General features: G+C 34.6%; 1 protein-coding gene across 1 annotated transcript in view; it reads right to left on the minus strand.

Moving 5' to 3' along the window:
- Nucleotides 1-26710, minus strand: part of LOC115878000 (protein lin-28 homolog) — a 55594-nt gene that overhangs the window by 12280 nt on the left and 16604 nt on the right. Inside the window, exon 2 of the mRNA XM_030894355.1 lies at nt 10069-10211. Within this exon, the coding sequence (XP_030750215.1) occupies nt 10069-10211 (143 nt within the window). The remainder of the gene's footprint in view (nt 1-10068; nt 10212-26710) is intronic.

The following is a 26710-nucleotide window of genomic DNA, read 5'->3' on the forward strand; positions in this document are numbered from 1 at the left end:
TAATTCTGAAGTTTCCTTTTCTAAATCTAAGGTGCCTGTTTTCGCGATACCAAGACTCATCGGTACTAGGTACGCTGACATTATCATCCAAGGCTAAGTATTTATGTAAGAACCAACGTAGAAGAAATAAAAAAAAGTCCTGCGTTGTCCTCTACACGTTTAAAAAAAGATAGGTAAAAAGTGGGGACTCCAACCGAGTATGGCTAAGTGGATATACATTGCTATAGTGCGACCAATCCTTACATATGGATCGCCTGGTATGGTGGCCAGCTTTGGAGAAGACAACCAATATTTCCAAGCTTGGAAAAGTACAGAGGAGTGCTTGTGTGCGCATTAGAGGAGCGTTGAGATCGACTCCCACACATGTTCTAAATGTGCTTCTTCATCTCCTCCCATTAGATCTTCATATTAAAAATCTGGCCTCTAGTAGTGCAATCAGGCTCGGAGAAACTGGTTGCTGGACGGAGAAATTCTACGGTTACAGCAGTATTTTTGGAAGATTACCGAAGGATATTATTGCTGGATCATCTGACACCTAGGTTGGAACTTGGAAAGAACTTTCTAGTCAGAATTCCGACCAGAAAGAAGTGGGAGACTGACAAACTACTAAAGGAATTTGATATTGCGCTGTTTACTGACGGATCGAAGATGGATTCAGGTGTAGGTTCGGGGGTGTTATCGAAGGGTCTTGACATCGCAAGGTCTTACCGGCTTCCGGATAGATCAAGTCTTTTCCAAGCAGAGATACTTGCCATTTGGAAGGCCTTCGAATGGTTGAGCGAGGTTGAGGAGACACCTTATGGGAGGGAAACTGCAATAATCACTGACAGCCAAGCAGCCATGTCGGCGCTGAACTCATCCACAATCCCCCATTAATTCATCCTCCAAAATAGTCAAAAAAAGGTACGACGAGTGGCAAGTAGTAAATGCTTTAAATGTTTTTAAATGTTTTTAAATGTACTTGCCACTCGTCGTACTTTTTTTTGACTATTGTCCTGCATTTCCTGTGCGGCTGTCCGGCTTTGTATAGGATCCGTAACCGTCTCGGTGGTTGATTGATGGTTACAGCTTTGTAAATCTTGAAGATGTTGCCGGGAAGAGCATACCGGAAGGTCAAACTTTTCCATCCCTAAGGATAGAGTCTCAGAGTGAGTGGTATCAAAACGGCAATTCTGCTAATTGGAGTTCATCAAGCGGTCGCATTCGCCACTTCAACCAACCAACCAACCATAGCCGCCAGCAAAGAAGAGTTGCAGGAAGTCATGGTTGCACTGTGCTCTATTAGTGAAGAATATGCGTTGGAACTAAACACATGAAAAACCAAGACGATGATTGTGGATCGCCTCTGTAACAACCAGCCTGTTGTCCGAACTGTGGGCTGGATACGAGATTGTGGGCCAGTTCAATTACGTAGCTTCCATGTTAGCAAACTCTTAAAAATGCGAGACTGAAATTAGGCGCAGAGTGGCAATGGGTGAGGAATGCAACAACAAAGCTAGATTTATTAAAATATGGAAGGTTATTGCAGTCACACAACCAATTGCGCATTGCGAACTCACTTGTTTTCACCATATAGCTGTATGGCTGTGAAACCTGGACACTAAAGGAAAGCGATAAACAAAGAATAATCGTATATTGACGGCTGCTGCGAATACCGTGGACGTCTCATCGAACAAATATTTCCATTATTGAAGAACTAAAAATTAAGACACGCCTGGTCACAAAATTACATCAGCCAATCCTGCGATACTTTGGCCAAATTTCTAGGAGTGCCACCTCAACGGAGAGACTGATGGTGGACGGGTAGGCAGAGGAAAGGCCATCACGTAGTAGGTCACCTAAGAGATGGACAGACCAAGTCAAAATCCTAGTGAACCACAACCTGCCTGAAGCCTCATATATGGCGCAGTTTCGAAAACTTAGTCCGAGAAAGTAAAGGGAATCAATACTTGATGTTACCATATCTTCACGTAGGGTGAAGAACTGAAGCAAGAGGGTAAGCTACCGCAAATTGTGCCATAATAGAGGTGGCGGAATTCTAATTACCACATGGGTAAACCAGTGGCATAACTTGACAACTGGAGGCCTCGGTGCGATATATTTTTGGGGGCCCCTGACTGAAGAACAAAACCAAAATAATTTATATTTTTTATTAAATATTTTTTTTGAAGGGCTCTGCGGGGCCCCAAGTTCCTGTGGGGCCCCGGTGCAATGCACTGAACTGCCCTCTAATAGCTACGCCACTGGTGTAAACCCTTTATAAATTCTAATTAAGAAGCCAAATTGGAAATCTTCGATTTTTAGAATTATTGGCTGTTGTAGGTGTTACGATTAAAGTCCGATGTCCGGTTAATGTCGACATTAACGGTTAATGTCTGGGTTTGGTTGTTTTGTTGTGTGTTATTCTCGAGATTAACCGGGTAATGTCGACAATAACTGGACATCGGACCTTAACCGTAATATAGATATGAAGTAAAATTATTTTTTGTCATACGCTCCCAAAAACAGCTATTTTACGGACTCATTTCAGTCCGTAAAATGTTTCTTTTTCGGCCTAGGCCGTAAAGGTCGTCATGGCAACCTTTATGGACTAAAATGTCTAAATTCGTTATTTGGTTGTTTTATTTTGTCATTCGAAATTTGTCACAAAATCACATAAAATTATACATATATTTATAATTAAATTATTAAATACTAACAATATCAAAAGCTAAGTTATTTGTTTAAAGTAAGTACCTAGGTACCTATTTAAAGAGGCTTTTAAATTAAAATATTCTTAAATTACAGTCACAAACATTCAAACCATCGTCAATTTGGTCGAAATATTCCATGCTGAGAGCAGTGTTAAGTGTTAAAAAGAAGATATTTATATTGACAAATTTCCAAAACTTATTGCTTTTTTGAAGAGGAATTCGGTTGGTTACGAGCCTAAAAAGTCTAAGGTTTTGTCCATAAAGAGATCGGTGATTTTTTGGCCACGGCTAGTGATGAAACTTATTTACTTACTAAGGTAAGTTTGCGATAATGATTTTTAAAATATATAGATGGTTTCTTATTCCATTGTATTTGATTTTTAAATTATTAAATACTAACAATATCAAAAGCTAAGTTATTTGGAAAAATAAAAATGAAATGAACAATTTTGTGCATTTTGAAAACTTGCATCTGCAATCGAAACGACTCCTCCATTGGCAGGTAAATTTACTTTCTGATGAGGTGGAGTAAATGCGAACGATGATGTACTTGGTAATACATCCGTGGAAGTGGTCGCGATTTTCTTTTCCCCCATTAGCAGTTTGCAAACTTTCTTCTTTTTCTCAATAGATTCTTCTATGTAACCTTCGGCCACTGTGGACGACCTAAATAATTATTGTTGTTTAGAACAAGATCGGAAAATATTAAAATTTTTACCTCCAACCTCCTAGGCGTTTCAGCGATGTAAAATCCACATCTGCATCTGCAGCAAGAGTAGCAGAACTACGTCGGAAACAATGACCTGTATATTCGTTTGGGTTCGACAACTTTAAAAATGCTGCTACAATCGATGGCATCTTCCCAAATGAATGAATGCCGACTCGTTGCACGGTGCATTTTCCTTTACGATAAGAGATGAAGACATAATCATGTGGTACATTTTTTGGCCTAAGACAAGCATATTTTCTATACAACTCAACTGGATTGACAACGTTCCCTTCGTTCACCACCGGAAACACTCTTTTGATATTAGTTTTTGTATCCGCAAGGGTAACTAAAAGGCAGCTGTTGTCTTTTTCTATATGTCTTGCACTCGTAGAGTACAATTCTTCTCTTCTACATGCTCCACAAAGGCCAATGACAAGAGCTACCTAAAAATCAAATACAATGGAATAAGAAACCATCTATATATTTAAAAATCATTATCGCAAACTTACCTTAGTAAGTAAATAAGTTTCATCACTAGCCGTGGCCAAAAAATCACCGATCTCTTTTATGGACAAACCTTAGACTTTTTAGGCTCGTAACCAACCGAATTCTCTTCAAAAAAGCAATAAGTTTTGGAAATTTGTCAATATAAATATCTCCTTTAACACTTAACACTGCTCTCAGCATGGAATATTTCGACCAAATTGACGATGGTTTGAATGTTTGTGACTGTAATTTAAGAATATTTTAATTTAAAAGCCTCTTTTAAATAGGTACCTAGGTACTTACTTTTCGTGGAAATAATTTAGCAATACATCTTCATTTACAACGAATACGCCATTTTTGTCTTTCCATTCATTAAAAACATCATATTCTTTCTGGTAAATGGCACGAGACTTCACAGGAAGTAAATCCAACACGATTTCTTTGGCCTTATTAGCAATATGTTCGGGATTTTGGAACATTTTAAAATTGTTGATGAATTTGTGTGATTTTGTGACAAATTTCGAATGACATGTCAAAATGCGATGAAATAAACAAACTCGTTACTAAGATATGAATTTATAAGCCAACTTTTTCAAACATTATAATTTCAAATATGGAAAATTTGCAAATATGCGTTCTAAAAAACTGTAAAAAGCGTATGACAAAAAATAGTGTATGTAACACGTACCTAAATTATGTTTTTTAGGACTCATCTACTATTTCGGACTCGGCTAACGCCTCGTCCGCAAACAGTAATGATTCGTCCTAAAAAACATCATTTTAGGTACTAGTTACATAAATAGCTATAATCACATCGCAAATTAGACAATCCAATAAAAACCACTGAAATTACAATAAGGAGAAATATTATTGAAAATATTTGTTGAATATGGAAAAATATTTTTTTTACTTAGTAAATCTTATTTAGTGATAAGTGTTTTCTACATGACAATATTATTGACTTAAGGTGGCTGTAACGACGTCCCGTAATCCTGCTGTTAAAACATAACATCTGGTTTTTATATATAAAAACCAATTATTGTTTTGTTTTAACAGCAGCATTACGGGACTTCGTTGTAGCCACCCTTAGAGATATAATTAAATGGAGAATAATAATTAGAAATTAATTTGGTAAATTAGTAGATAGTTTAGCTGAATTAAATTTTCCTTGTACTTAATATGTACATCCAAAACTTAGTAAAAACTTCTGAAAATGTTTCTATGTAAAGATATATTTAAATTCTACTTAAACTAATTGCTACCTTGAGTAAATATTTTATACGGTGAATATAAATTGATCTTTAATAAATCACGAACTACTTTTTGGTGCCATAATTTGCATATTTTTTAAATAACATGTGTAATGTATCTATGCTTCTAATTATTATTTTTTTAATATTGAGATATATATCTTTACCGATACCCTGCAGTGACGCAATATGACTGTAGATATTCTGCCTAGAGGAGTGATTCTTCCATGGCGTTACTGAGAACTGAGACTAAATAACAAGAGATTCGTCAAACGAAGACACGGTTTTTATGGTCCAATACATCGTTAGGTACAAATATCCCAATTTGAAGGGGAAGGGAGAAGAACACCACTTGATAGGATGGTAGGTTCCGTCAGACTTCAACTTTCAAAACAAGTATCACTTGTGTCGGTCCAGTCCAAACATTCTACCTTCAAAGAAATAGACTGATAAATCCCTCAATTTTTCTTTAAAAGTTGTTAGTAAAAAGTTTCACAATCTGTGGAGGTTAGTAGTGTATGGTTATGGTTTCTTTGATTTTAATAAACGTAACATAAATAAATATAACATAAGTAAAAATTAAAAACTAATAAAAATTAATCATACACAGAACGTTATGGATTTTTGATTTTAACTCATTATGTTATTGTTATCAAGTAGTAATTGCTATCAGCCGAACAAAAGAGTACAAACTTCCACTAGCTATAGCCTTTGTAGACTTTGAGAAGGCTTTCGACTCGATAAATCCTCAGCAGGGGTGGATGGGCCATATGGGAAAACGGGAAAATTCCCGGTGGGCCGGTGCAAAGATGGGCTGGTGGGACGGTCTCGATCAGGGCTCAAAAAAAGATTGGATTAGCAAAAATTAAATGGTTAAGCGTCTAACTAAAGTTACGTAAGATCATTAGTGATTCCATGACTAACTAATCAATTGGCATGAAGATAACTATTGTAAAATGTCTTTCTCTGGGACACTTATAATTTTAATAATCATCTGTTGTTTGTTCGGTTTGAACATTTTTATTATACAAGGTGAGTCTATAAGTGCAAATATTTTCTGGGCTGGTAGACGTGTTCCTGGGGTCGAAATATACCACCCCTGAAAACATTTGCACTTATTTATGGCTCACCCTGTATAGTTTTTCCCACTATTCTTTTATTAATAACTAATAAATATGACTGACTGGCATCAGAAAAAAGAATGAATAGCATTAGGTAAATTTAAATAGTCTCGATCTAAATGTATACTAAGAATACGATAGCGTAGATTGACAACTGGGGGCCTCAGTGCAATATTTTTCGAGCACGAATTTGACGCGAACTCTGCCATTAACGGAGAAAACATATCTATGCTTGGTTTGAATTAGGAACGGACTAAAAGCCAAGTCTGAGAACTAAAAGCCAAGTCTAAATTGTTGTTTAAAATGTTGCTAAAATGAGTTTGCTAAAAATTACTGAGACAGCAGAGAAGAATTAATTAAGGTTTAAACTATATTAGATAATAAAATATTAATATGTCTCGATAATCCAAATATTCTTATTATGGATTGTAACATTTTTTATGGACTGTAACGTTTGACTTATGGCATTATCATACAAGATGCCAAATGTAGAAAAGTATAGAGAAAAAGTTTCGTGATAAGAACTATATAATAACCTAAAAATGCTGCAGTTTTAATGGCGACGGCGCGGCGGTTCATTCAGTTAAAAACACGTAGAAAAAATTCACAGTCCTTTACAAAGATGCAACCGGGGGGCATTGAAAAGCTTTTTCGCACGAGCGAAAAGCACCGTTACTTATATATTGATAAATAAAATATGTTTCTTCGTTATGGTCATTTTGTTTTTGTGGATTTGGGCTGGTTGCCTGTTTTTCCCGGGCCGGTTTCCACTTCCTCATCCACCCCTGATCCTCAGGCAATAATAGAAGCTCTAGCGAAACAAGGTATTGATATGCCTTATATAGAAACTCTCGCCAATATATAAAAAGAACCCATAGCAAGAGTAATGATTTATAAAACAACCCCAGAGTTTCCAACTGGCAAAGGAGTGCGACAGGGGACGCGATATCCCCAAAACTGTTTACAGCTACATTAGAATAAATCTTCCGTCAACTGGATTGGACTAACAAAAGATTAAAAGAGATGGAGAATATCTTAACTCATCTAAGATTTGCTGATGACATAGTCCGAATTGCTAATAGTCCTGAAGAACTACAAGCACAAATTAATGAACTAGATACAGCCAGCTATAAAGTGGGTCTCAAAATTAATTTAGCAAAAACTAAAGTAGTAATGAACAACGAACTAGCGGAAAGAAAAAACGATATGTACAACCATATGTACATATGGTAACTGCAGGTTGCATTAAATTCAATCAAACGAAATATGCTGGGAATAACCAAGAGAGACCGTAAAAGAATAAAGTGGGTCGTATCCACTTTATTCTTTTATGGTCTAAAACCCGTCCACAGAGTCAAATCCCTCAAATGACAATGGGCAGGACACCTGGCAAAGAAGAGCGGATAACAGAATGATCACTAAAATTACATCAAGGTACCCACGAGGAATTAAGAGACCTAGAGGAAGACCAAACCTGAGATGGGACTATGATATTAGGAAATTGGCAGGGATAACTTGAGGCCGCATAGTGGAGTCGAAACTTTGGAGGCTTCCACGCTTCGAATGACTGAGGAGCCGAACAACAGTACCCTAAAAGGGTTCCCTTCTTCAAGGATACAGAATAATAATTTGTGTTCATTACTCTCGCCGGTACAGTTTTCTTCGCTCGTAGCAGGGCTTTTCCAACAGCGATCCCCCGTCCTATTTCGCTGTCATGGTTCCTTGGCTCCAACAGAATAATACTCCCATTATTCATTTTATCTTCCAGGCAACCATCCAAAAATATCTCACAGCGCTCAGGGATCGAAACATCTTCTGCTACCACCACGCGAAGCGTCTCCTCACATTTTCGATGTAGAACCACTTCTTCTTCATTTATTTTCAAAATTCCCTGTTTGAAGTTTAGTTCAAAACCTCTAGTGGCCATGATGTCCATTCCGAGAATAAGTTCATCTTCGATATCTGCTACTACCACTGGATGTTCAAAACTGGTGCTCCCAATAACAAAATTAAGGTTTACTTCTCCATGGACAGCAGCAGAGCCCCCCGTAGCAGTACGTAGTCGCCATTGTGTTGTTTTAACCTTCTTCGATGTTTTAAGAATGTCCGGTCTGATAATAGTTTTCGTCGCTCCTGTATCCAACAGCATAGTCCGGAACTCTCCATCAACAAAACCATCCACAAACATGCTGTTGAATTTGTGTTGTAGCGAGGCGACTTGAGCAGTTTTCGTTGGGGCATGTTGGGTACAGGTCGACGTGTGCCCCTTCATTTCGACCCTTAGTAGTTTTCCGACCTCGACGAAGCCGGTTCTTCGTTCTTCTCCTTACAACGGCTTCGCACGTGTCCTACCTGTCCGCAGTTCCAGCAATGAATCGGTCCCTTCTTGCCCATGCACTGGTCCATTACTTTCCGAAACAATCCCTTCCACAGATTCGTCGGAACATTCGTCGATGTTGGTTATTTGGTGGGGTGGATAGCGTTGGTTAGTCCTTATAAAATTCCTATATTTCATAAAGCCGTCAAGTGCGTCTCATCAACGACGTCATACCTATTAACGTCATTTTAGTAAACTACCATTTAACGGCAGTTTAAGTACATCCAAGAAAAAAAACACTGGAAATAGTAGAAGAATATGTATATTTAGGACAACTAATATACAGGAATAGTAATACGAGGAATGAAACGTGAAAGATCATATTTCAAATCTAAACTGCTACTCTATCTAAAGAAGAAAACATTTGACCAATGTGTACTACCAGTCATGACCTATATATATATATGCTTGATACTTACATAATATCATAAGGTAACTGCAGGTTGCACTAAATTCAATGAAACGAAATATGCTGGGAATAACCAAGAGAGATCGTAAAAGAATAAAGTGGGTCGTATCCACTTTATTCTTTTACGGTCCAAAAAGACCCGTCCACAGAGTCAAATCCCTCAAATGACAATGGGCAGGACACCTGGCAAGAAGAACGGATAACAGAATGATCACTAAAATTACATCAAGGTACCCACGAGGAATTAAGAGACCTAGAGGAAGACCGAACCTGAGATGGGACTATGATATTAAGAAATTGGCAGGGATAACTTGAGGCCGCATAGATAACAATAGACAACAATGGGCCCAACTGCAAAGAGAGTATATATGAGGAAGGCTACACCATAATTTGAAATGGTTGTAAAGATAAGCTGAAAATGATGATAATGGTGATGAGTAATTGTTAATTTTGAAGTTTAACTTGATATAATGTCATTTTAACAGAACGTCAACGGTTTTTAAAGACGTACCTGTATCAAAAAAGTGTTCTTAAATAGTCGCAGTTATATATGTTAAATAGTTTTTTTCTTCTTTGTGTTTCTTTGCTTCCGACGACGGGAAGAGATATACTTCCCGTAACATTTTTTTGTCCGTTAGGCAAATTTGTTTTATTAGTAAACCACCGCTCACAAGTCTCTCTGGTATGGTCACTGTTGGATTAACGCAGCGGGGTGTACAAAAAATAACAATTGTATTTTATAGAATTTCTTACCAGTGCAAGTGGTGAAATACCCATAGGATTTTTCTCAAGAAACAAATAACACGTTTGACAGTTTCTAAAACAACATGGTCACCATAGCCTTTTAATATTAATCCGCCACTGTTGGAAAATTCTTAAGTATTATTAATTTTATTATTCGAAAAAAGGAACAGAGGAAAAGAATAACATGTGATGGTACATTATTTACAACACGAAGTCGATTAGATCTTGGACACACTTATTGACACGTAATATAAAATAACAAAATTAACAATATCTCACCTGATGAACAAAGACATCTTGGCTTCCGTCATTGGGTGTAATAAATCCCCATCCTTTGGCTACGTTAAACCATTTGCATTTTCCTTTTTTAAGCTTCGGGTGCTCTTCATCTTCTGGGTGATTTTCTGTATTACTTTGTTGATCTGAAAAAAAATGATTTACATTATTTTGTGAGATAAGCCAATCAAGATTTTAAGGGAAAATTAAAAAGAGTAAATTTCAAAATAAAATAAATTTAATGAAAAGGTTTTTTAGAAGCAGAACCAGATCTGGTCAAGTATGTAGCTAATACCAAACATAAGTCGAATATGAAGATGATATCAGATATGTACACATTTCAGACAAAAACAGTAACTAAAATATAGTCTGTCCAACCAGAGGATACTTGACAGTGATAGTTTTGTTGTCTGTCATTTTACTTCGCAGGTAAATCGAATTTTCTATATTTTTTGGAACCCGTGTCCAAAATCTTCCCTGAACATTGGACAGACTTTAGAACCAATTTAATTTATTCAAATTATTTTTGTGTATAGAAGAAATAATACTAGTTATTTAAATATTAAAATTATGTTAGGATGCTCCTTAACATTGAAATATGTAGTACTAATAACCTTCGAATTGTCAGGGGGTTTTTAACAGGTCACTGTCTCCTCACTCCTCAATGAATACTTCAGTAGATTGAAGCTAAGAAATAATGGCGAATGCAGATTCTGTGGGAAAAATGGGGAAACACCAGAAGACATCATCACTGAGTGCGCCGAGACGACAACCATTCGTGCCATAAACTTTGGTACGACTGATATCGGAGATGGAGAACTAGCCTCTGTGAAGCCGTCTTAGATACTAGCTTTAGTCAAAACGAGACTGTATGATGTATTATAAATCGTTATAACTCAAGAAAGAAGGATACACACAATAGATCTGTAAGGTTGCGGTGATTAATCCACCCTCCCACATATTCTATATTCTATATCGTGGGTGATCTGGCAAATGTTCCTATCTACTGAAACAATAACCTTACAGGAGGCAATAAAAACGGGATTTCCAAAAACGGAACGACTTAGAAGGCTGGGCTATTGAAAATACATTATAATGTATGTTTTCTATTAAATACTATTTATTTGGAAGCAATTAAACTGTAAACTTGTTTATTAAATCAGATAGGATTTTTTGCTTTTGATAAAATGGCACACAGGATTATTTGTATTTTAGGATTATAAAGGATAGGACGTTTTGCTTGTGGTAAAAGTAAGATAGGATAATTTGCTTTCATAGTTTTATTATGAAGATAGTGTATTATGAAGATAGAGCTTCTTAATATCACCTGATAATATATAGGAGCTTTTGCTGTTTAATCAAAATAAGTAGATAAGAGTTTGTGTGACCAGAATAACAGCTGGTTTCAGATAGGAGGTTTTCTTTTCTTTAAATTGTGCGGTAAAGTTTTTATTTTCAGATATTACCTTTCGTCAATACGTGCATAATGACTCATAGAACGTTATGCTAAAATAATCTCAATTTTGAAAAAAATAGCAGTTAGGAGCATTTGCCAGATCACCTGCCACATCTACAAGGAATGCTGCGAATTTCATGTCTTATTCTTTTTTTTACATCTAAGATATTTTGTGGTCTATTTTTGTATATTAAATTTTTTATATTAGGTACTCCACAAAAAGAAGTCAAGCTGAGTCAAGCCGGCAGACCTAGCGGGTCATTCAATCACTGCGTCTTATCCATTTGTTAGGAAATGTTTTGTCAAGGTATTCCCTTAACTCTTGTCCAAAAAAGGCACCCCATATTATTGAAAATATATGTTTTCTGGCAGTAAATTAGGATTTGAATTGTTCGAATATAATAATCGTATATGAGTTCTGGAAACTGGTATCAAATATTGGTGTCGAAGTGAAATGTGTGCACCAATAATTCCACACCAAACATTTACTTTTTTGTGACCGTTGGATATGAATCTGTTCCACCCAATGTAGATTTAGATCTGGGTAATACCTATACACTATACAGTTGTGTAGGTTTTTAAACAAAATATGATAGTATATATTTTGATTTAGTCTATCCGTAACTATGCAGTGTGAGTCTTAAATAAGTGCACATCTTTAGGGCTGGTAGATCTCGATAAAAGAAACATATTTTTCCTTTACCGTTTTTCAAATGAGTCTAAAATAACCGAATTATTTTACTTCAAAAATTTAAAAAAATATGATTTTTTGCTTAAATTTTGTAAATTTAATCTACTACCTATGTTGCCATATTATTAAGATATTATGTTTTTTAACTAAAAACTAAAAAAAATCCAAATTTTTTTTCAAAATATTCGAAATTTTCCAAAAAAAATTCGCGAAAAAAATCTCATAGGCGTGTTTCAGAGGTCAAATTTATACTAGTCCTAAAAATAAATGAACTTATTTAAAACTCACCCTGTATATTTCATAAAACTCGATTTTGCGATCAAAATCGTCTTCAGACAACACTTATAACAATAGTTATTTGTGTAACTAGTGCGTAAAAGACATTCACTCAGTATGATTGCAGCTCGAGACGAAGTCGCGAGCTCATGCGCGGAAAAAAACTCATGCGCGGTGCAACAAATATGCTTGCACATGTTGCACGCAACTTTTTTTTCTACGACCGAATTAAAATTCTTATTTAAATGTTTATTAAAAAATGTTTACAGTAATTCACAGAATAATATTACCACTAACAATGACACTATAAACAAATACTATTTTTATTTCTTTTTAATAAATTTTGTTGAGTTGATTTTAATATTGCAATTTCAACAAATCGCTAAGAAAATTGATGGATAAACTTAATTTCCAGTATAGTCTTTTGAATCTTATTCTCATTTCTAATCTTTGAGGTCTCGGGTTCTTGTTTTTCACTTAAACTCTTTTTCAAAATTTTGCTCCGAGTTGTCTAGTACCGGAATTTGGTTTATCTTCCAGGATTTGAAAATTATTTACAATTTTTTTCTCTTTAGTTAAACTCGTCATTAATAATGTAAAAGTTATTTTTTGCACTAGTGTAAAAATTTTATTTTTAATACAGTAGATAGTGTAAAAAATAGCTACTTTTTACACGATCGTAGAAAAATTAATTTTGTATGGTTGAAATCCCTCTTGTTATTTTTTGTTCCTACTTATAATTTTTTGAATAGAATATCGACTCATATGATGATCTAATGCCAACTGTTGGTTTGACATTCTCGGACTTTCCACCCAGATGTCTAACATAACAATCAAATAATTTTCTTTATTTCTTACCGGCCTTCCACCTTCTTGTCGATCTTTAATACCCCCATTTTCATGAAACAGCTGCAAAGTCTTGGAAAGGGCTGGTTTGGATATAGGTTCCCGGTTCTGATGGCATTCACTAAAAATATTCATTACTTCGGCAAAACTCCGTGCTCTATCATCATATCCTATTAATTATTAGAATTTCAATACGTTCGATTTCATTTAGACGTGCCATATTTTCGCAAACCAATAATATTCACATTCACACTAAATTAGTTTCGAACATTTGATGTAAATGTCACAATTCTAAAATAAAAGAACGCGCAGTTTTGTTATGGAGCTAAAAACTTCGTAAGGTACGGAAGCGCTGATGGGCTAGCTGAGTTCTTTTTATATATGACTTCTTCTTGCGGTGCCGTGCCTGTCTTCAGGCGTTGGCGATCTCCATGACTATTTCGTGGAAGAGTTCTCTATCTTCTGCTGCATGAAACAGACTCTCCACCCCCAGACCGGTCCAGTTCCGTATATTTCTGAGCCATGACAGTTTCTTTCGACCTACCCATCTTCTACCTTCGACTTTTCCTTGAATAATCAAACGAGGAATATAATATTTGGTGCCACGCATTATGTGTCCGAAGTAGCTCACCTTTCTGGCCTTGATGGTGGTTAACAGTTCCCGATCTTTGTTCAGCTGTCCAAGAACTTCCTCGTTGCTTATATGTTCGGTCCAAGAAATTTTAAGAATTCTCCGGTAGCACCACATTTCAAAGGCTTCTATTTTATTTATATTCTCGACTTCTAGCGTCCATGTCTCGCATCCGTAAAAAAGAGTGGACCTTATGTAACAACGTAGTGTTCGCAATCGGGTTTGCAGTGACAGGTTTCTATTAGTGAGCGTGGTATTCCATTTTTTGAATGTTCTACGTGCCATTTCAATTCTTGCCTTTACTTCTTCGTCACATGTATTTTCACTATTTAGCCAGCTTCCTAAATATCTAAAATGTGGTACTTGTTGAATATTGTGTCCGCTGATTTTTATCGGGATTGGATTAATTTGTATTTTACCCACAAACATCCATTTCGTCTCCTTGATATTTATATTAATACCTCATTTGCAACTAGCTTCATGAACCCTATCTAGCAACGTTTGCAAGTCTTCCATGTACCACGTACCTTACGTTATTTATGATCTCACCTCCAATTTTAACGCCTTCTATTCTGCCGGATAAAGCCTCGTTAAAAATGTAATCGTATATATGACTATAGTCAGATAATAACCGACTATAGTCAGATAACAAATGACTATAGTCAGATCATAACTGACTATAGCCAGATAATAAATGACTATAGTCAGATGATAATGACTATAGTCAGATGATAAATGACTATAGTCAGATAATATTTGTACACTTTTAGACGCTCCTGGATATGTTAAGCATGCGCAGTATATTTCGCAACAAGGGGGTTTTCACGTGGATTTCATTAGCTGTTAAAAAAGAAATGAATAACCTTTCGCTGTTTAGTTTACGATTTCGGGCCTACTTTTCAGAGGCTATATGACATGAAAAATACATAATTTTAAGGGGGGTCCAAAAATAGAATAAAAATATAGCCTTTTCCTTTAAAATAAGAAAGTTCAGTGGCTGAGGGAAAAAACTATAAATTTGAGAGCATCCCCTCTATCACCATTGGATCAAGCTTAATCAAATATTCCCGTATACCAAATATCATAAAATTAAGTCTAACGGTTTCTGAGATATATGGCCGTTTCGGGACTTTTGACTAACCCTGTATAATATTTTATATGACATAAAATCTTTATATGAGACTAGCTGGTACCCGACATGCGTTACAATGCCAAATGCTGAAAAACAATAATATAGTTGGAGCATTTGCCAACTTTTGCCTAAATTTTCAATGAAGAACATAGTAATTTATTATCTGGCTATAGTCAGGGTGAGTTGAACCCTTAGCTATTAAATATTATGTATTATCAGATGGTCTCTATTTTATATATACCCTGTATATAAACTTATGGTTAAAAATTGAGGTCTAAACTTAAAAAAATACATTTAAGACTATGCAGTAGGCTTATATTAGAATAAAAATGTATCAGTCAGACAAATATAGCATCAGCGCTGTAATATACAGGGTGTTAATTAAGTATGTGGCCAAACTTCAGGGGGAGATTCTTTGAGTGATTTTAAGGTAAAAAATTCATATAAACATGTGTATCCAGAAATGCATAGTTTTGAAGATACAGGGTGTCTGTGGGGTTTTTATTTTTTTTGTCAAAAACCCCCCCTAGTATCAACGGGATGGCCTCCGAAAAGTAGGTCCGAAATCGTAAACTAAACAGCGCAAGCTTATTCACTTCTTTTTGAACAGCTAATGAAATCCACGTGAAAACCACCTGTTGCAAAATATACTGCGCATGCTTAACATATCCAGGAGCATCTAAAACTGTACAAATATTATCTGACTATAGTCAGTTATTATGTGACTATAGTCATTTATTATCTGACTATAGTCATTTATGATCTGACTATAGTCATTTGTTATCTGACTATAGTCGGTTATTATCTGACTATAGTCATATATAAAAAAAAACTCAGCTGGCCCCTCAGCGCTTCCGTACTAAGGTAACTTGATGAACTGTAGAATGTTTACAAAGCTTATTTATGTTTACATTGATGTTCAAAATCTTGATAGAATTATTTATTTAATTATTGGATAAAGGTAAATAAACGCGAAAAAAATGGCTTTTGTATATTACGAAAACCGTTAAATTTAGTGGTATGGAATTGAAATATCAAGTAATATTCCAGGTGTTCCATTAAAAAAAAACAACTTTGTTATGCCATATTTGCTTGGGGCACCTTGTAGACTTTTTCCTGCACTCTAATAGATTACTACAACCTAAATCGTTGGTATTTAGCATTTTTTGCTAGCTTTTTTACTTTAAGAAACATTCGATCATTTCCATACATAACAGCGACCCTGCATATTGATTGTTCATTCATTAATGTAGATCTTTTTGAAATTTATATAACACAGATTTCTAATTTCTCTACACCCTGTAGAAGTTCTTAACTATCCACAAAATAAACAATGGTGCACTAGTAAAAATTTACCTGAGCTTGATATTTTAGAAACCTTCTTGTATGCGACGTATATCTCAAAATGCGTACATAGACCAGGTAGAAAAAAGTTTAGAGGCAACAGAGCTATTGAATATGAAATAAATGGTAAAAGTATCTACACTATAGTTAATAGTCAGCTGCTTATAGATAATCTGAAGGGATAGCAGTGGTAACTTCGATAACCGAACTATAAAGACAAATAAAATTTAGCGTCAACTTAACTACAGAATTTTTATATAGTTTTATCCTCTAATAACAACAATTAATTACACAAAAATGTAGTAGACAATGAAATATCTAAATAAGTTAAATGTCAAAATTCAAGAAAATTTCAAACAAAAAAAAACCTTCGGACTGCAACCCCACTAGTTCCTAGATTTTCTTTCTCACTAGTCAGTCGATACTACTGTCTGCTGTATATATGTATGTACTTTAATTAAAAGATGATTTTAAAAAATCTGATAGTTTTAGAGTTATAAAATACACCAAAAAACAATTTTTCTACTCTTTTGCATTGTTCCCTATGTTCCGTCACGATTTTTGGTGAGCAAACAGATCCAAATTCAGCAAACCAAAAAACGTGATAAATAGAAGAAATAGCGAATAAAATAGAATAGAACTAGTCCAAAACTTCCCCCTAGGGGCTTTTGAGTACAATTTGACTAGACTAAATCGTAAAATTTTACTAAAGCAAAAGAAATAAATAGAAATTTGTTCCAAAAAAATCAGTTATGGAAAAAATAACCTCGAAAATAACAGAAATAAAAAAAAAAAAATAACACGATGTTGATATTGATGTTGATGAAGTCTGGCCCGAAATAGATGAGGCCGGGTCCCAAACATTTTGAGCTGGCCATGATAGTAAGACCCACGATTAATTATGGAGCAGTTGATTGGTACACAAAACTAGAGCAACGTGTGGCAAGGCTAAACCTATGCAAAGTCCAGAGACTGGCATGCATCTGCATCACAGGAGTCATGAGAACCTGTCCAACAACAGCAATGGAGGGCATTCTAGATCTAACACCACTGATTAGAATGGTCACTAACGGAATCAGTACTGGGAAAATGGTCAGATCAGGGACTTGGAACACCCCCAAAAAGAAATACCACTCCCTCAACTCCCAGTGGATGACATACCAAGAATGTAAAACTTTGAGAAACAATTCAATGTAGTATTGAGCAATAAAAAGAATTGGAAAAGAGAAACGTATGTTCTGCAGTTAAAAAACCATACCATAACTTCGTATTGTTGCGGACCCGTGTGGACTCGGCATAACCTAATAACTAATATGTCCCGCCCCCATATGACCTTAAATATTGCCTTAAAGAATAGACACCGTAATGATTCATTCGAACGTTCGAGAACAATCGAGTTCCACTGGAATGATGTAGTACATACGAGAACATTCGAAACCTTCTCTATGCACCTAATGATCTATGGATTATTCGAGAACTCTTTAGCTGTGGGTATATAAGCCGACGGCTGAGGCCTGAAGAGGACAGAAATAAATAGACGAGTATAGTTGCCGCGCTAAATTCAAAATAAATTCTTTCGAAAGAGATAAATAGTTATAAATAGTTTGTATATAGTTCTTTAATTTTTTAATGGTTATTGTTTGTTACTTAGTGTGAATAAATTGTGTTTAAATAAATTATGACTTTCTATCCACACGGAACCGAAGAAAAACATAACAGTTTACTGATGCTTCCAAAACCACTGCAGGAACAGGGATCGGAGTATTTGGGCCGACAATCTGCCTTAGAATATCCTACAGATAGAAATATACGGTATCGAAAGATGCCTACAAGTTATCATAGGAACTATCGGAAACAATAAATAGCCATCTTATCTGATAGTCAAGCAGCGTTAAAAGCGATCAACACAGTATCAATCAATTCGAAGTTGGTCAAAGAATGCTTAGAGAAGCTGAACAAATTAGGCAAATTAAGCAGAGAAAGTCCTCCTACTCTGGGTGCCAGCTCACCAAGGAAAAGAAGGTAATGAGACAGCAAATGAACACTCCACTAACTAGACCAGAACTGTTCTGCTTCCCAAGTGGAAACCAGCTAAAAGCGGATCTCAAGAACTTAAAAGTCTCCATCCCTAACCTGGAATGGGAATCCTGCAACGGTCTGAGACACTCGAAGGGGTTTTTGAGGATTTACAATCAGGAAGGGTCAAATATTTTCCTTGATTTAAGTAATAACAATCAAGTATCGATCAGGCCATAAACTTTGGTATGACTGATATTGGAGATTGATAATTACCCTGTGTGATACCCGCCCCAAATACTGGTTTTTAGATGGCAGATAGATGGTCTACACAATAGTAAGGTCTGTAAGGTCGTGGTGATTAACCCCTCTGCCACTCATTCTACATTCTACTATTTAGGGGCAGAAATGTTAATGGAGAAGTAAAAGACCATTTATTTAAAATATTTTTATTAAATTTTAATATTAAGAAAAAGTCGAGGAAAGAGTATACCAAATTGAAATCTGCACATTATAATAATATTAGGTGATGGCTATTTTATTTAGGAACCTTAATTCCACTAAAACTATTTGACTAATTTATACCATGCAATAGAGTTTATGAGTATAGGTTATGTTTATAGTGCCCTTTATGAGAACCTACAGTCTTAGGACTTTTATAAAATCTGTACAATATTTTACGTAAGTACTCGTATAATATACGTTACTTACTAGAATAAAAAACTTAAAAATTTTGTTTAAGTGCAAACCTAAAGTATGTACCAGGATGTATTTCCGGAAAATATTTTAACTTCTATAGGGTGGCTCAAAAAAGTGTGAGTGGATATGGATGATTTTTTTAAATGGAATACCCTGTATATTATTGCCTTTTTGGCTTCCTTTCAGATCACTTTACATAGTCCTAAGATATGAATAAACCTATTTCGGTAGTTTCAGAGATATTAAAATATAAATCGAAAATATATATTTTTCAACTCTTCTTAAAAAAAATATTAAAAATACAAGACCTGTTCTGAAATCAAAACTATATTAGATATTTATTTTAGATGGTCTGTTCTTACTTTGCTATAAATATGGTAATCGTAAATCATACAGGATGTTCAATATTTTACGCCAAACTTTCAAAAATATAAAATAATTTTTCTTCGTTTTTTTAAATGGAACACCCTGTATATTATTATTTTATTAGATGGAGAATTAAAAAATGAACATTTTTTGTATTTAAAGTATTTCAAAATTTTTAATAGTTTTTCGGATACACGCAGTATTATTTCATATGGCGCTTTCAATGCAATGGTAAAATACGAGAGAAAAATAATTGAGTGGTTTTGATGAAAATTTACTGTGAAAAATGCCATATGAAATTCAAAACCGGGAATATCTGCGAAACAGTTAAAAATTTTGAAATACTCTAAATACAAAAAATGTTCATTTTTTAATTCTCCATCTATTGAAAAAATAATATACAGGGTGTTCCATTTAAAACAAAACGAAGAAAAATTATTTTATATTTTAGAAAGTTTGGCGTAGATTTTTGAACAGCATGTATGATTTACGATTTCCACATTTATAGAAAAGTAAGCACAGACCATCTAAAGTAAATATCTAATATAGTTTTGATTTTAAGACAGTTCTTGTATTATTAATCATTTTTTTTAAGAAAAGCTGAAAAATATATAATATTTTTATTTATTTATTAATATCTCTGAAATTATCGAAATATATCTACTCATGTATTAGGATTATGTAAAGTGATCTGAAAGGAAGCCAAGAATGCAATAATATACAGGGTGTTCCATTTAGAAAATTCATCCCGATCCACTAATACTTTTTTGAGCCACCCTATAGAAGTTAAAATATTTTCCTGAAATACATCCTTTTACATAATTTAGGTTTGCACTTAAACAAAATTCCCAAGTTTTTTAATCTAGGAGCTACAGATGCCTGACGCACTATTGCGGGACCATGTATATCGTTCTTTTTTGTTGGCAATATCAGGTTTAGCAATAAATACTTTTATCTTATTAGCATTTATGCTTATAAATTTACTGAAATATTTTAAAATATAGTCAAAAATCTTATTTTTCGTATTTTAATAAATTTATTATTCCTTAACAAATGTTAGAAAATCTGACAACGGCGCATAGTGATAAATGCTTCAAATGTAGAACGATTCTTGCATTGTAGTTGGTCAAAATTATGAAATAGGCTTATTTAAAAATTTTATCTCGGAAAAGACAAATATTTGTGATAGTGTAACAAAGTGGTACGGAAAAATATTTCTCAGTACTCCCTGATAAATAAAAATATTGATTCAGATCCATTTCAATGACAGGAAGTACATTAAAAATATGAAGGTTAGTAAATGTTGAATGAAACTTTTACTTTTATTACGTTAATTTTATTATTTTTTCAGGCATTTATAGGTTTGGATTTACTATATTTTATTACCTTTATAAGTATTATTATTAATGATTAGAAAAACCTATGTAAAAGTACATTTTGAGAACTTGGATGATCTGATATCCAGATCCTTAGAATTGTCATAACATCCCATTTCTTTCTAGACCAAGTTCAAGTCTCCCATGTTTACATCAATAGGGTAGAACTGAAAAATATAACTTCTAATCATACGAGTACTATACAGGGTGCTACAAATTCGAGGTACGACCATAGGTATCTCGCAAACCGTAAGAAATACGAAGATGGTTAAATTGGGGCAAAGTTGCGCTTTAGGATGATCACCAAGATGCCATCAGAAAAGTTTTAAAAATTTAAAGGATTGCTGAGTTTTTTGGAAAAAACGGATTTTTTTAAAATTAAATTTTATTTTTTCCTTTCTTTACTTTTTAGAAAATGAAAAAACTAATTGCACGTTTTCATAGCCACTTTATTAGGGCTATCTGATAGTATTTTTACATTTTCAAAATAGCTGATAATTTGTGAGATACAGAGGCCAACATAATTTTGTTAAAAACGGGCCTGCATTTTTCATTGCAGGTTTTGAAAGAACTCAGTCTCCTGAGTACAATTATATGCCAGGGGCAACGGCCTAGCTACGTCGAAACACCGGTTCCCATTAGAATATCAAACTTAAGCGACGTAAGGCGATACTAGTGGATGGACGGGTGACCGGTTCGAAACTCTGTATCGTGCTGTTGTCCAAAAAAGGCAAAAGTGTAAAATTTATTGACACACACTGGCTGCATTCAGCAGACGGAATCCGATTGGTAATCGGTCATTTACGATTAGTAATCGTTTTCTTGCGATTTGTAATTTTTCTGAATGCCTTTTTATAAATTCTACGATTAATGGGAGAGGGCGCTAGATTTTATTTAATTTTTGATATGGTTTTTGACTTTTTTATATTAGTTTATTTATTTATATCATTTTCATTTATCCCGTTTGTGTATTTAATAAATAATATTTTTTTTTTACTTTAATTTTTACACTAATATTTTTTTTACAAATTTATAAATAACTACGAAATAAATAATAACAAATACATCAAAAGTATTATCTTCTATAAATAATCTTGCATGCTATTCAGAGATTGTCATATTGTTAACACTTTTTATATAAACAAATCGGTAATCGCTAATCACAAATCGCTCTTTGAGAACGATTGTAAAAATGGCGTCCGATTACCAATCCGCGAGTAGTCATCGGAAATTTTTAGGTGCGTTCAGAATATGATTAGTTATCGATTACTAATCGGTGGCGTCTGCTGAATGCAGCCACTGCTCATTCACGCCGGTTCGAGGCCGGATGAGATCGGATATCTCGTGAGTAAGAGACGATTTAGACACTTACCAAGTCGGTATGCCATTGACCATGATATGGCCGAGGACCGCGGTTCAGATTCCGCGTAAACAAAGTAGGCCCCGTCCAGATTAGCCCTGGTAGCAAAAAGGAGACGTTAACTGAAATCTTTACTTTACTGTAATTATATGCCACACTTTATACTTTTTTTCTGTTTTTGGTACATTAAGAATAACAAAACTATTTAATTATTACTTAAAATAATTGCCGACTATAAAAAATCTGATTATATTCATCGCAACAATATTGATCAGCGCTAATTAACATTGAATAAGGAAAATCGACCCAATTGAAAGATCCCCAAATCAAATTAATAATATCCAGGTCAGGTATTTAAAGATATTATTTTTAACTTTTTTTAATGTGAATTTGAAATTTCTCAGTGTACAATCTAATAACATGCATAATATTCATCGTAGTTATAAGTATACCAATTTCTACAAACTAGTTTCTAATGCTCTACATGTTCGAAAGGGTTACCACCCACTAATGCACAATTTTTTTTTGTCCAGTCTTATTTATAGCTCTTTAAACATATCTTCTTCTTATACTCCGAATGCATTTTGTACCCTTTATTGTAAATGTTGAAATGTATTGATTTCACTTTTACAAATGATGTCATGTAAAATCTACAAATACTGTCAGATAGCCCTAATAAAGTGGCTATGAGAATGCGCAATTAGTTTTTTGATTTTATAAAAAGTAAAGACAGGGAAAAATAAAAGTGATTTTCAAAAATATCCATTTTTTCCAAAAAACTCAGGAATCCTTGAAATTTTAAAATCTTTTTTGATGGCATCTTGGTGAACATCCTAAAGCGCAACTTTGCCCCAACTTAACCATGTTCGTATCTATTACGGTTACAGAGATACCAATGCTCGTACCTCGAATTTGTATCACCCTGTATTCCAGGTTTATTCAGGATCTTGAAAAATCATTTCTCATTTGTCTGAAAACTTATATATTTTTACCGGCGTTTTTAAAGTACATCTATTGGATCTGTGTCTATGAAAGGAATGTGGACAAAAACATTTAAATAAACAGCAATATATTTTATAAATCGCTACTTAAATAGAATCGGCAGATAATCCACATGGAATTGACGAGTATGTCACCGCAAAACAATCCGCCCACTCATTTCATTGGCTACTTGCAAATTTGTCGAACTTTTATTGAGGGGACGCGTCGTTTAATTTTTTACGAGAAACATCGAGAGAATATTAATTGTTTCTCCCCTTACGGATGCCCTCTAGCTACAGAACGGATAGACGTACTGTACTTATCTACTCTCACTGGCTTGAATGAGCAGTGTGTGTCAAAAGATTTTACACTCTTGCCATGGAACAACAACACGACAGAGATGGTCACAGAGTTTCCAGATGATCACTCGTCCATCCACTCCCACTCGCACAGCACTTCCATACAGCATTTTGGATATTACTAATCTTCATCTAATGTAAAGGATCAAAGGTTTCTCTCTGATATAGATATGTGCAGTGATGGATACAGAGGGGGGCCTTAAGCTCTATAAATTGAGTTAAATATTAGGCTTTTGGGTTAAAAATGGCGCCCTAAAAAATATATTCTACATTACTTTTTTATATTTGGGCCCCCCTAAAATAAATTCCTGTATCCGCCCCTAGATATGTGTCTTCTTATGCTTAACAAAACTTGATCATGGTTCTTTATATCAGCTTAAAATGCGTCTTGAGCTTGCTATTCCCTGCTGGGATACCCTTTACAGGTTTGACCGTTTTCCAATATTTCCTTTCTAGAGTTTCCATAAATTTTACTCACAAGTTTATCTCCTCCATTTTAGGATACTCTCCTTCATTACTTTGATATCTTTGAGATAACAGTTAAAGTTGGTTGCGGTGAAAGCAAGAAATAAGTGAAAATACTATTAGAAGCAAACATTCATTGATTGAACATCAGGGTTGTACGCCAGGAAAAGTTCAACTAAATTTTTACGAATGCTGAACTTATATAGGGTGCTACAAATTCGTGGGACGAGCATTGGTATCTCGGTAACCGCAATAGATACGAACATGGTTAAATTCGGGCAAAGTTGCGCTTTGGGATGTTCACCAAGATGCCATCAAAAAAGTTTTAAAATTTTCAAGGATTGCTGAGTTTTTTGGAAAAAAACTGATTTTTTTGAAAATCAATTTTATTTTTTCCTATCGTTACTTTTTAGAAAATCAAAAAACTAATTCCCCATTCTCATAGCCACTTTATGAGGGCTATCTGATAGTATTTTTGTATTTTCAAATTAGCGGCTAATTTGTGAGATACAGAGACCAACTTATTTTTTTTAAATACGGGCCTGCATAATTAATTTTTTCAGATAAAAAACGAGATTTGCTACTTTAGTATATAACTCTAATTTAATTTGTGGTATTGTGCAAATTAAAAATATTACTTTTCTTCTCTTCAAAGCTTTTTCTTCTTCTTTTTCTTTTTCAGCCTGCTTCCATCCAGTGTTGGATATAGGCCTCTTCTAGGTTTTTCCACGCTTCGCGATCTCTAGCCAATCTTATACATTGTCTTCCCGCCACTGCCCTGACGTCATCGACCCATCTCTTTTTTGGTCGGCCCACACTTCTTGTTGTTCTCCTAGGTCTCCATATGATGACTTTTTGGGGCCATAGGTCTGGATCCTGTCTTGCCACATGTCCTATCCATTGCCACTTCAGACTTGCCACTCTTTTAACAACATCTACCGTATATTACAGTTGAGTGTGGGAACCTTTGGTGTTACACAGCAAAATAAAAACACTAAATCACCACAATACACCAAAACACTTTTACTTTTACACTGGACGCGCGTTTCGCTAACCATGTTAGCATCATCAGCAGATGATTATAAACTGATTATTTCAGCTATACTAGTGTTTTTTTTGTAAGATTGCATAGTTATGAAAAAGATACCGTATGATCACAAAAAAAACGGCGTCCAGTTGGCTGGGAAATGACGATCGCTGACATTTTCCATATAATTTTACATACAAAATGACAGCGATCTTCATTTCATAGCCATCGCTGACGCCGTTTTTATTCGATCATACGGTATTAATTTTGATTTTTGACGTATGTGGGTGTTCCGTATTTTTTCCCTAATGGTGACTCCCAACATGATTCTTTCCATGGCTCTTTGTGCTACTCGTAGTTGTTCTGCTGTTTTTCGGGTAATTGCCATAGTCTCTAAGCCATACGTAAACACATGTAGAATGCAGCTGTGGTAAGCCTTTTTCTTTAGGTTGATTGGCACCTTTTTATCCTTGAAAATATCGCTCATATCTCCAAATGCTATCCATGCCAAATGGATCCTGCGTTTGATCTCCGTATTTTGGTTTTCCTTACCCAGCTTGATTTTATGACCTAAATATATATAGTGGTCTAAGTTTTCAATAACAAAAAAGCCTTTTAAACCTTCAAAGCTTACTGTATACCTATTACTTCTTCTATTTATTATTCTGAAAATATGCAGAAATGGTTGCTTTAAAAATTAGCTCTTTAGTTGGCTCGAATTAGCTGGGACGCAAACAATTATATTAATTTTTAAGTATATCATTCCGAATTTTCCTTTTCTTTATTAATGTACTTAAATATAATGTAAATTTAAATATCAATAGGAAACTCAATATTTGGACATAGTTAGGGCCATTTGAATTACAAACCGCGTAATTTTATTTTAAAATCAAGAACGTAAAGAAACATAAGAATGGCTCTCTGCTTTACATTGTTTCAATAAAACTGGGCCATAAAAGCGGTATGAATATCAAAATGCTATTAACGATCTATTCACAACGTACTAAATAAAATACCTGTTTTTTTGTTGTCATAAATACAATTGAAAAAAAAAACACAACAGGAAAAAATGGGGTACACTCGACGCATTCTGAATGGATATATGGATCCCAGAAAATAGTACATAGAAAGTAGAGCCCTTTAGGTATATACTCTACTTAGAACATCGTCAGTAAGTTAAGACCGGTCCCTTTCGAGGAGGGTATTTTGCCTGAAGTTCTAGGAATTTTTGACTGGTAGAACACATTGTATTGCATTTAACAGTTGAACTTGTGTTCTAAATTTTAACTTTCGGTGACGGTTCGTACGTTTTAAGAATGAAGTTGTTTAGAAATATTTTAACTGTTCTGTGTTGGGGTTTACAGATTTAACATTTGGAATTAATATGTTACGTATCATGTATTAATATATTAAAAAAATAAATATTACTGCTTTAAGGAATAATGCATCAATATTAGTTATTATTTCACGTCGTTTTCACACTAAGTTCTGGTAAAAACTTGAATTTTTTGACATAAGTTACTTTGAAAGATCTAAAAACGATTTTTTTTAAATTGATACCCGAGAAGGCACACACGGCAAAATGCTATGTTTAGCTTGACAAAAATCGAAATTCCAATT

The sequence above is a fragment of the Sitophilus oryzae genome, unplaced genomic scaffold (assembly GCF_002938485.1).
Source record: "Sitophilus oryzae breed Bouriz unplaced genomic scaffold, Soryzae_2.0 scaffold_1062_pilon_pilon, whole genome shotgun sequence".
Classification (NCBI taxonomy): Eukaryota; Metazoa; Arthropoda; class Insecta; order Coleoptera; family Curculionidae; genus Sitophilus; species Sitophilus oryzae.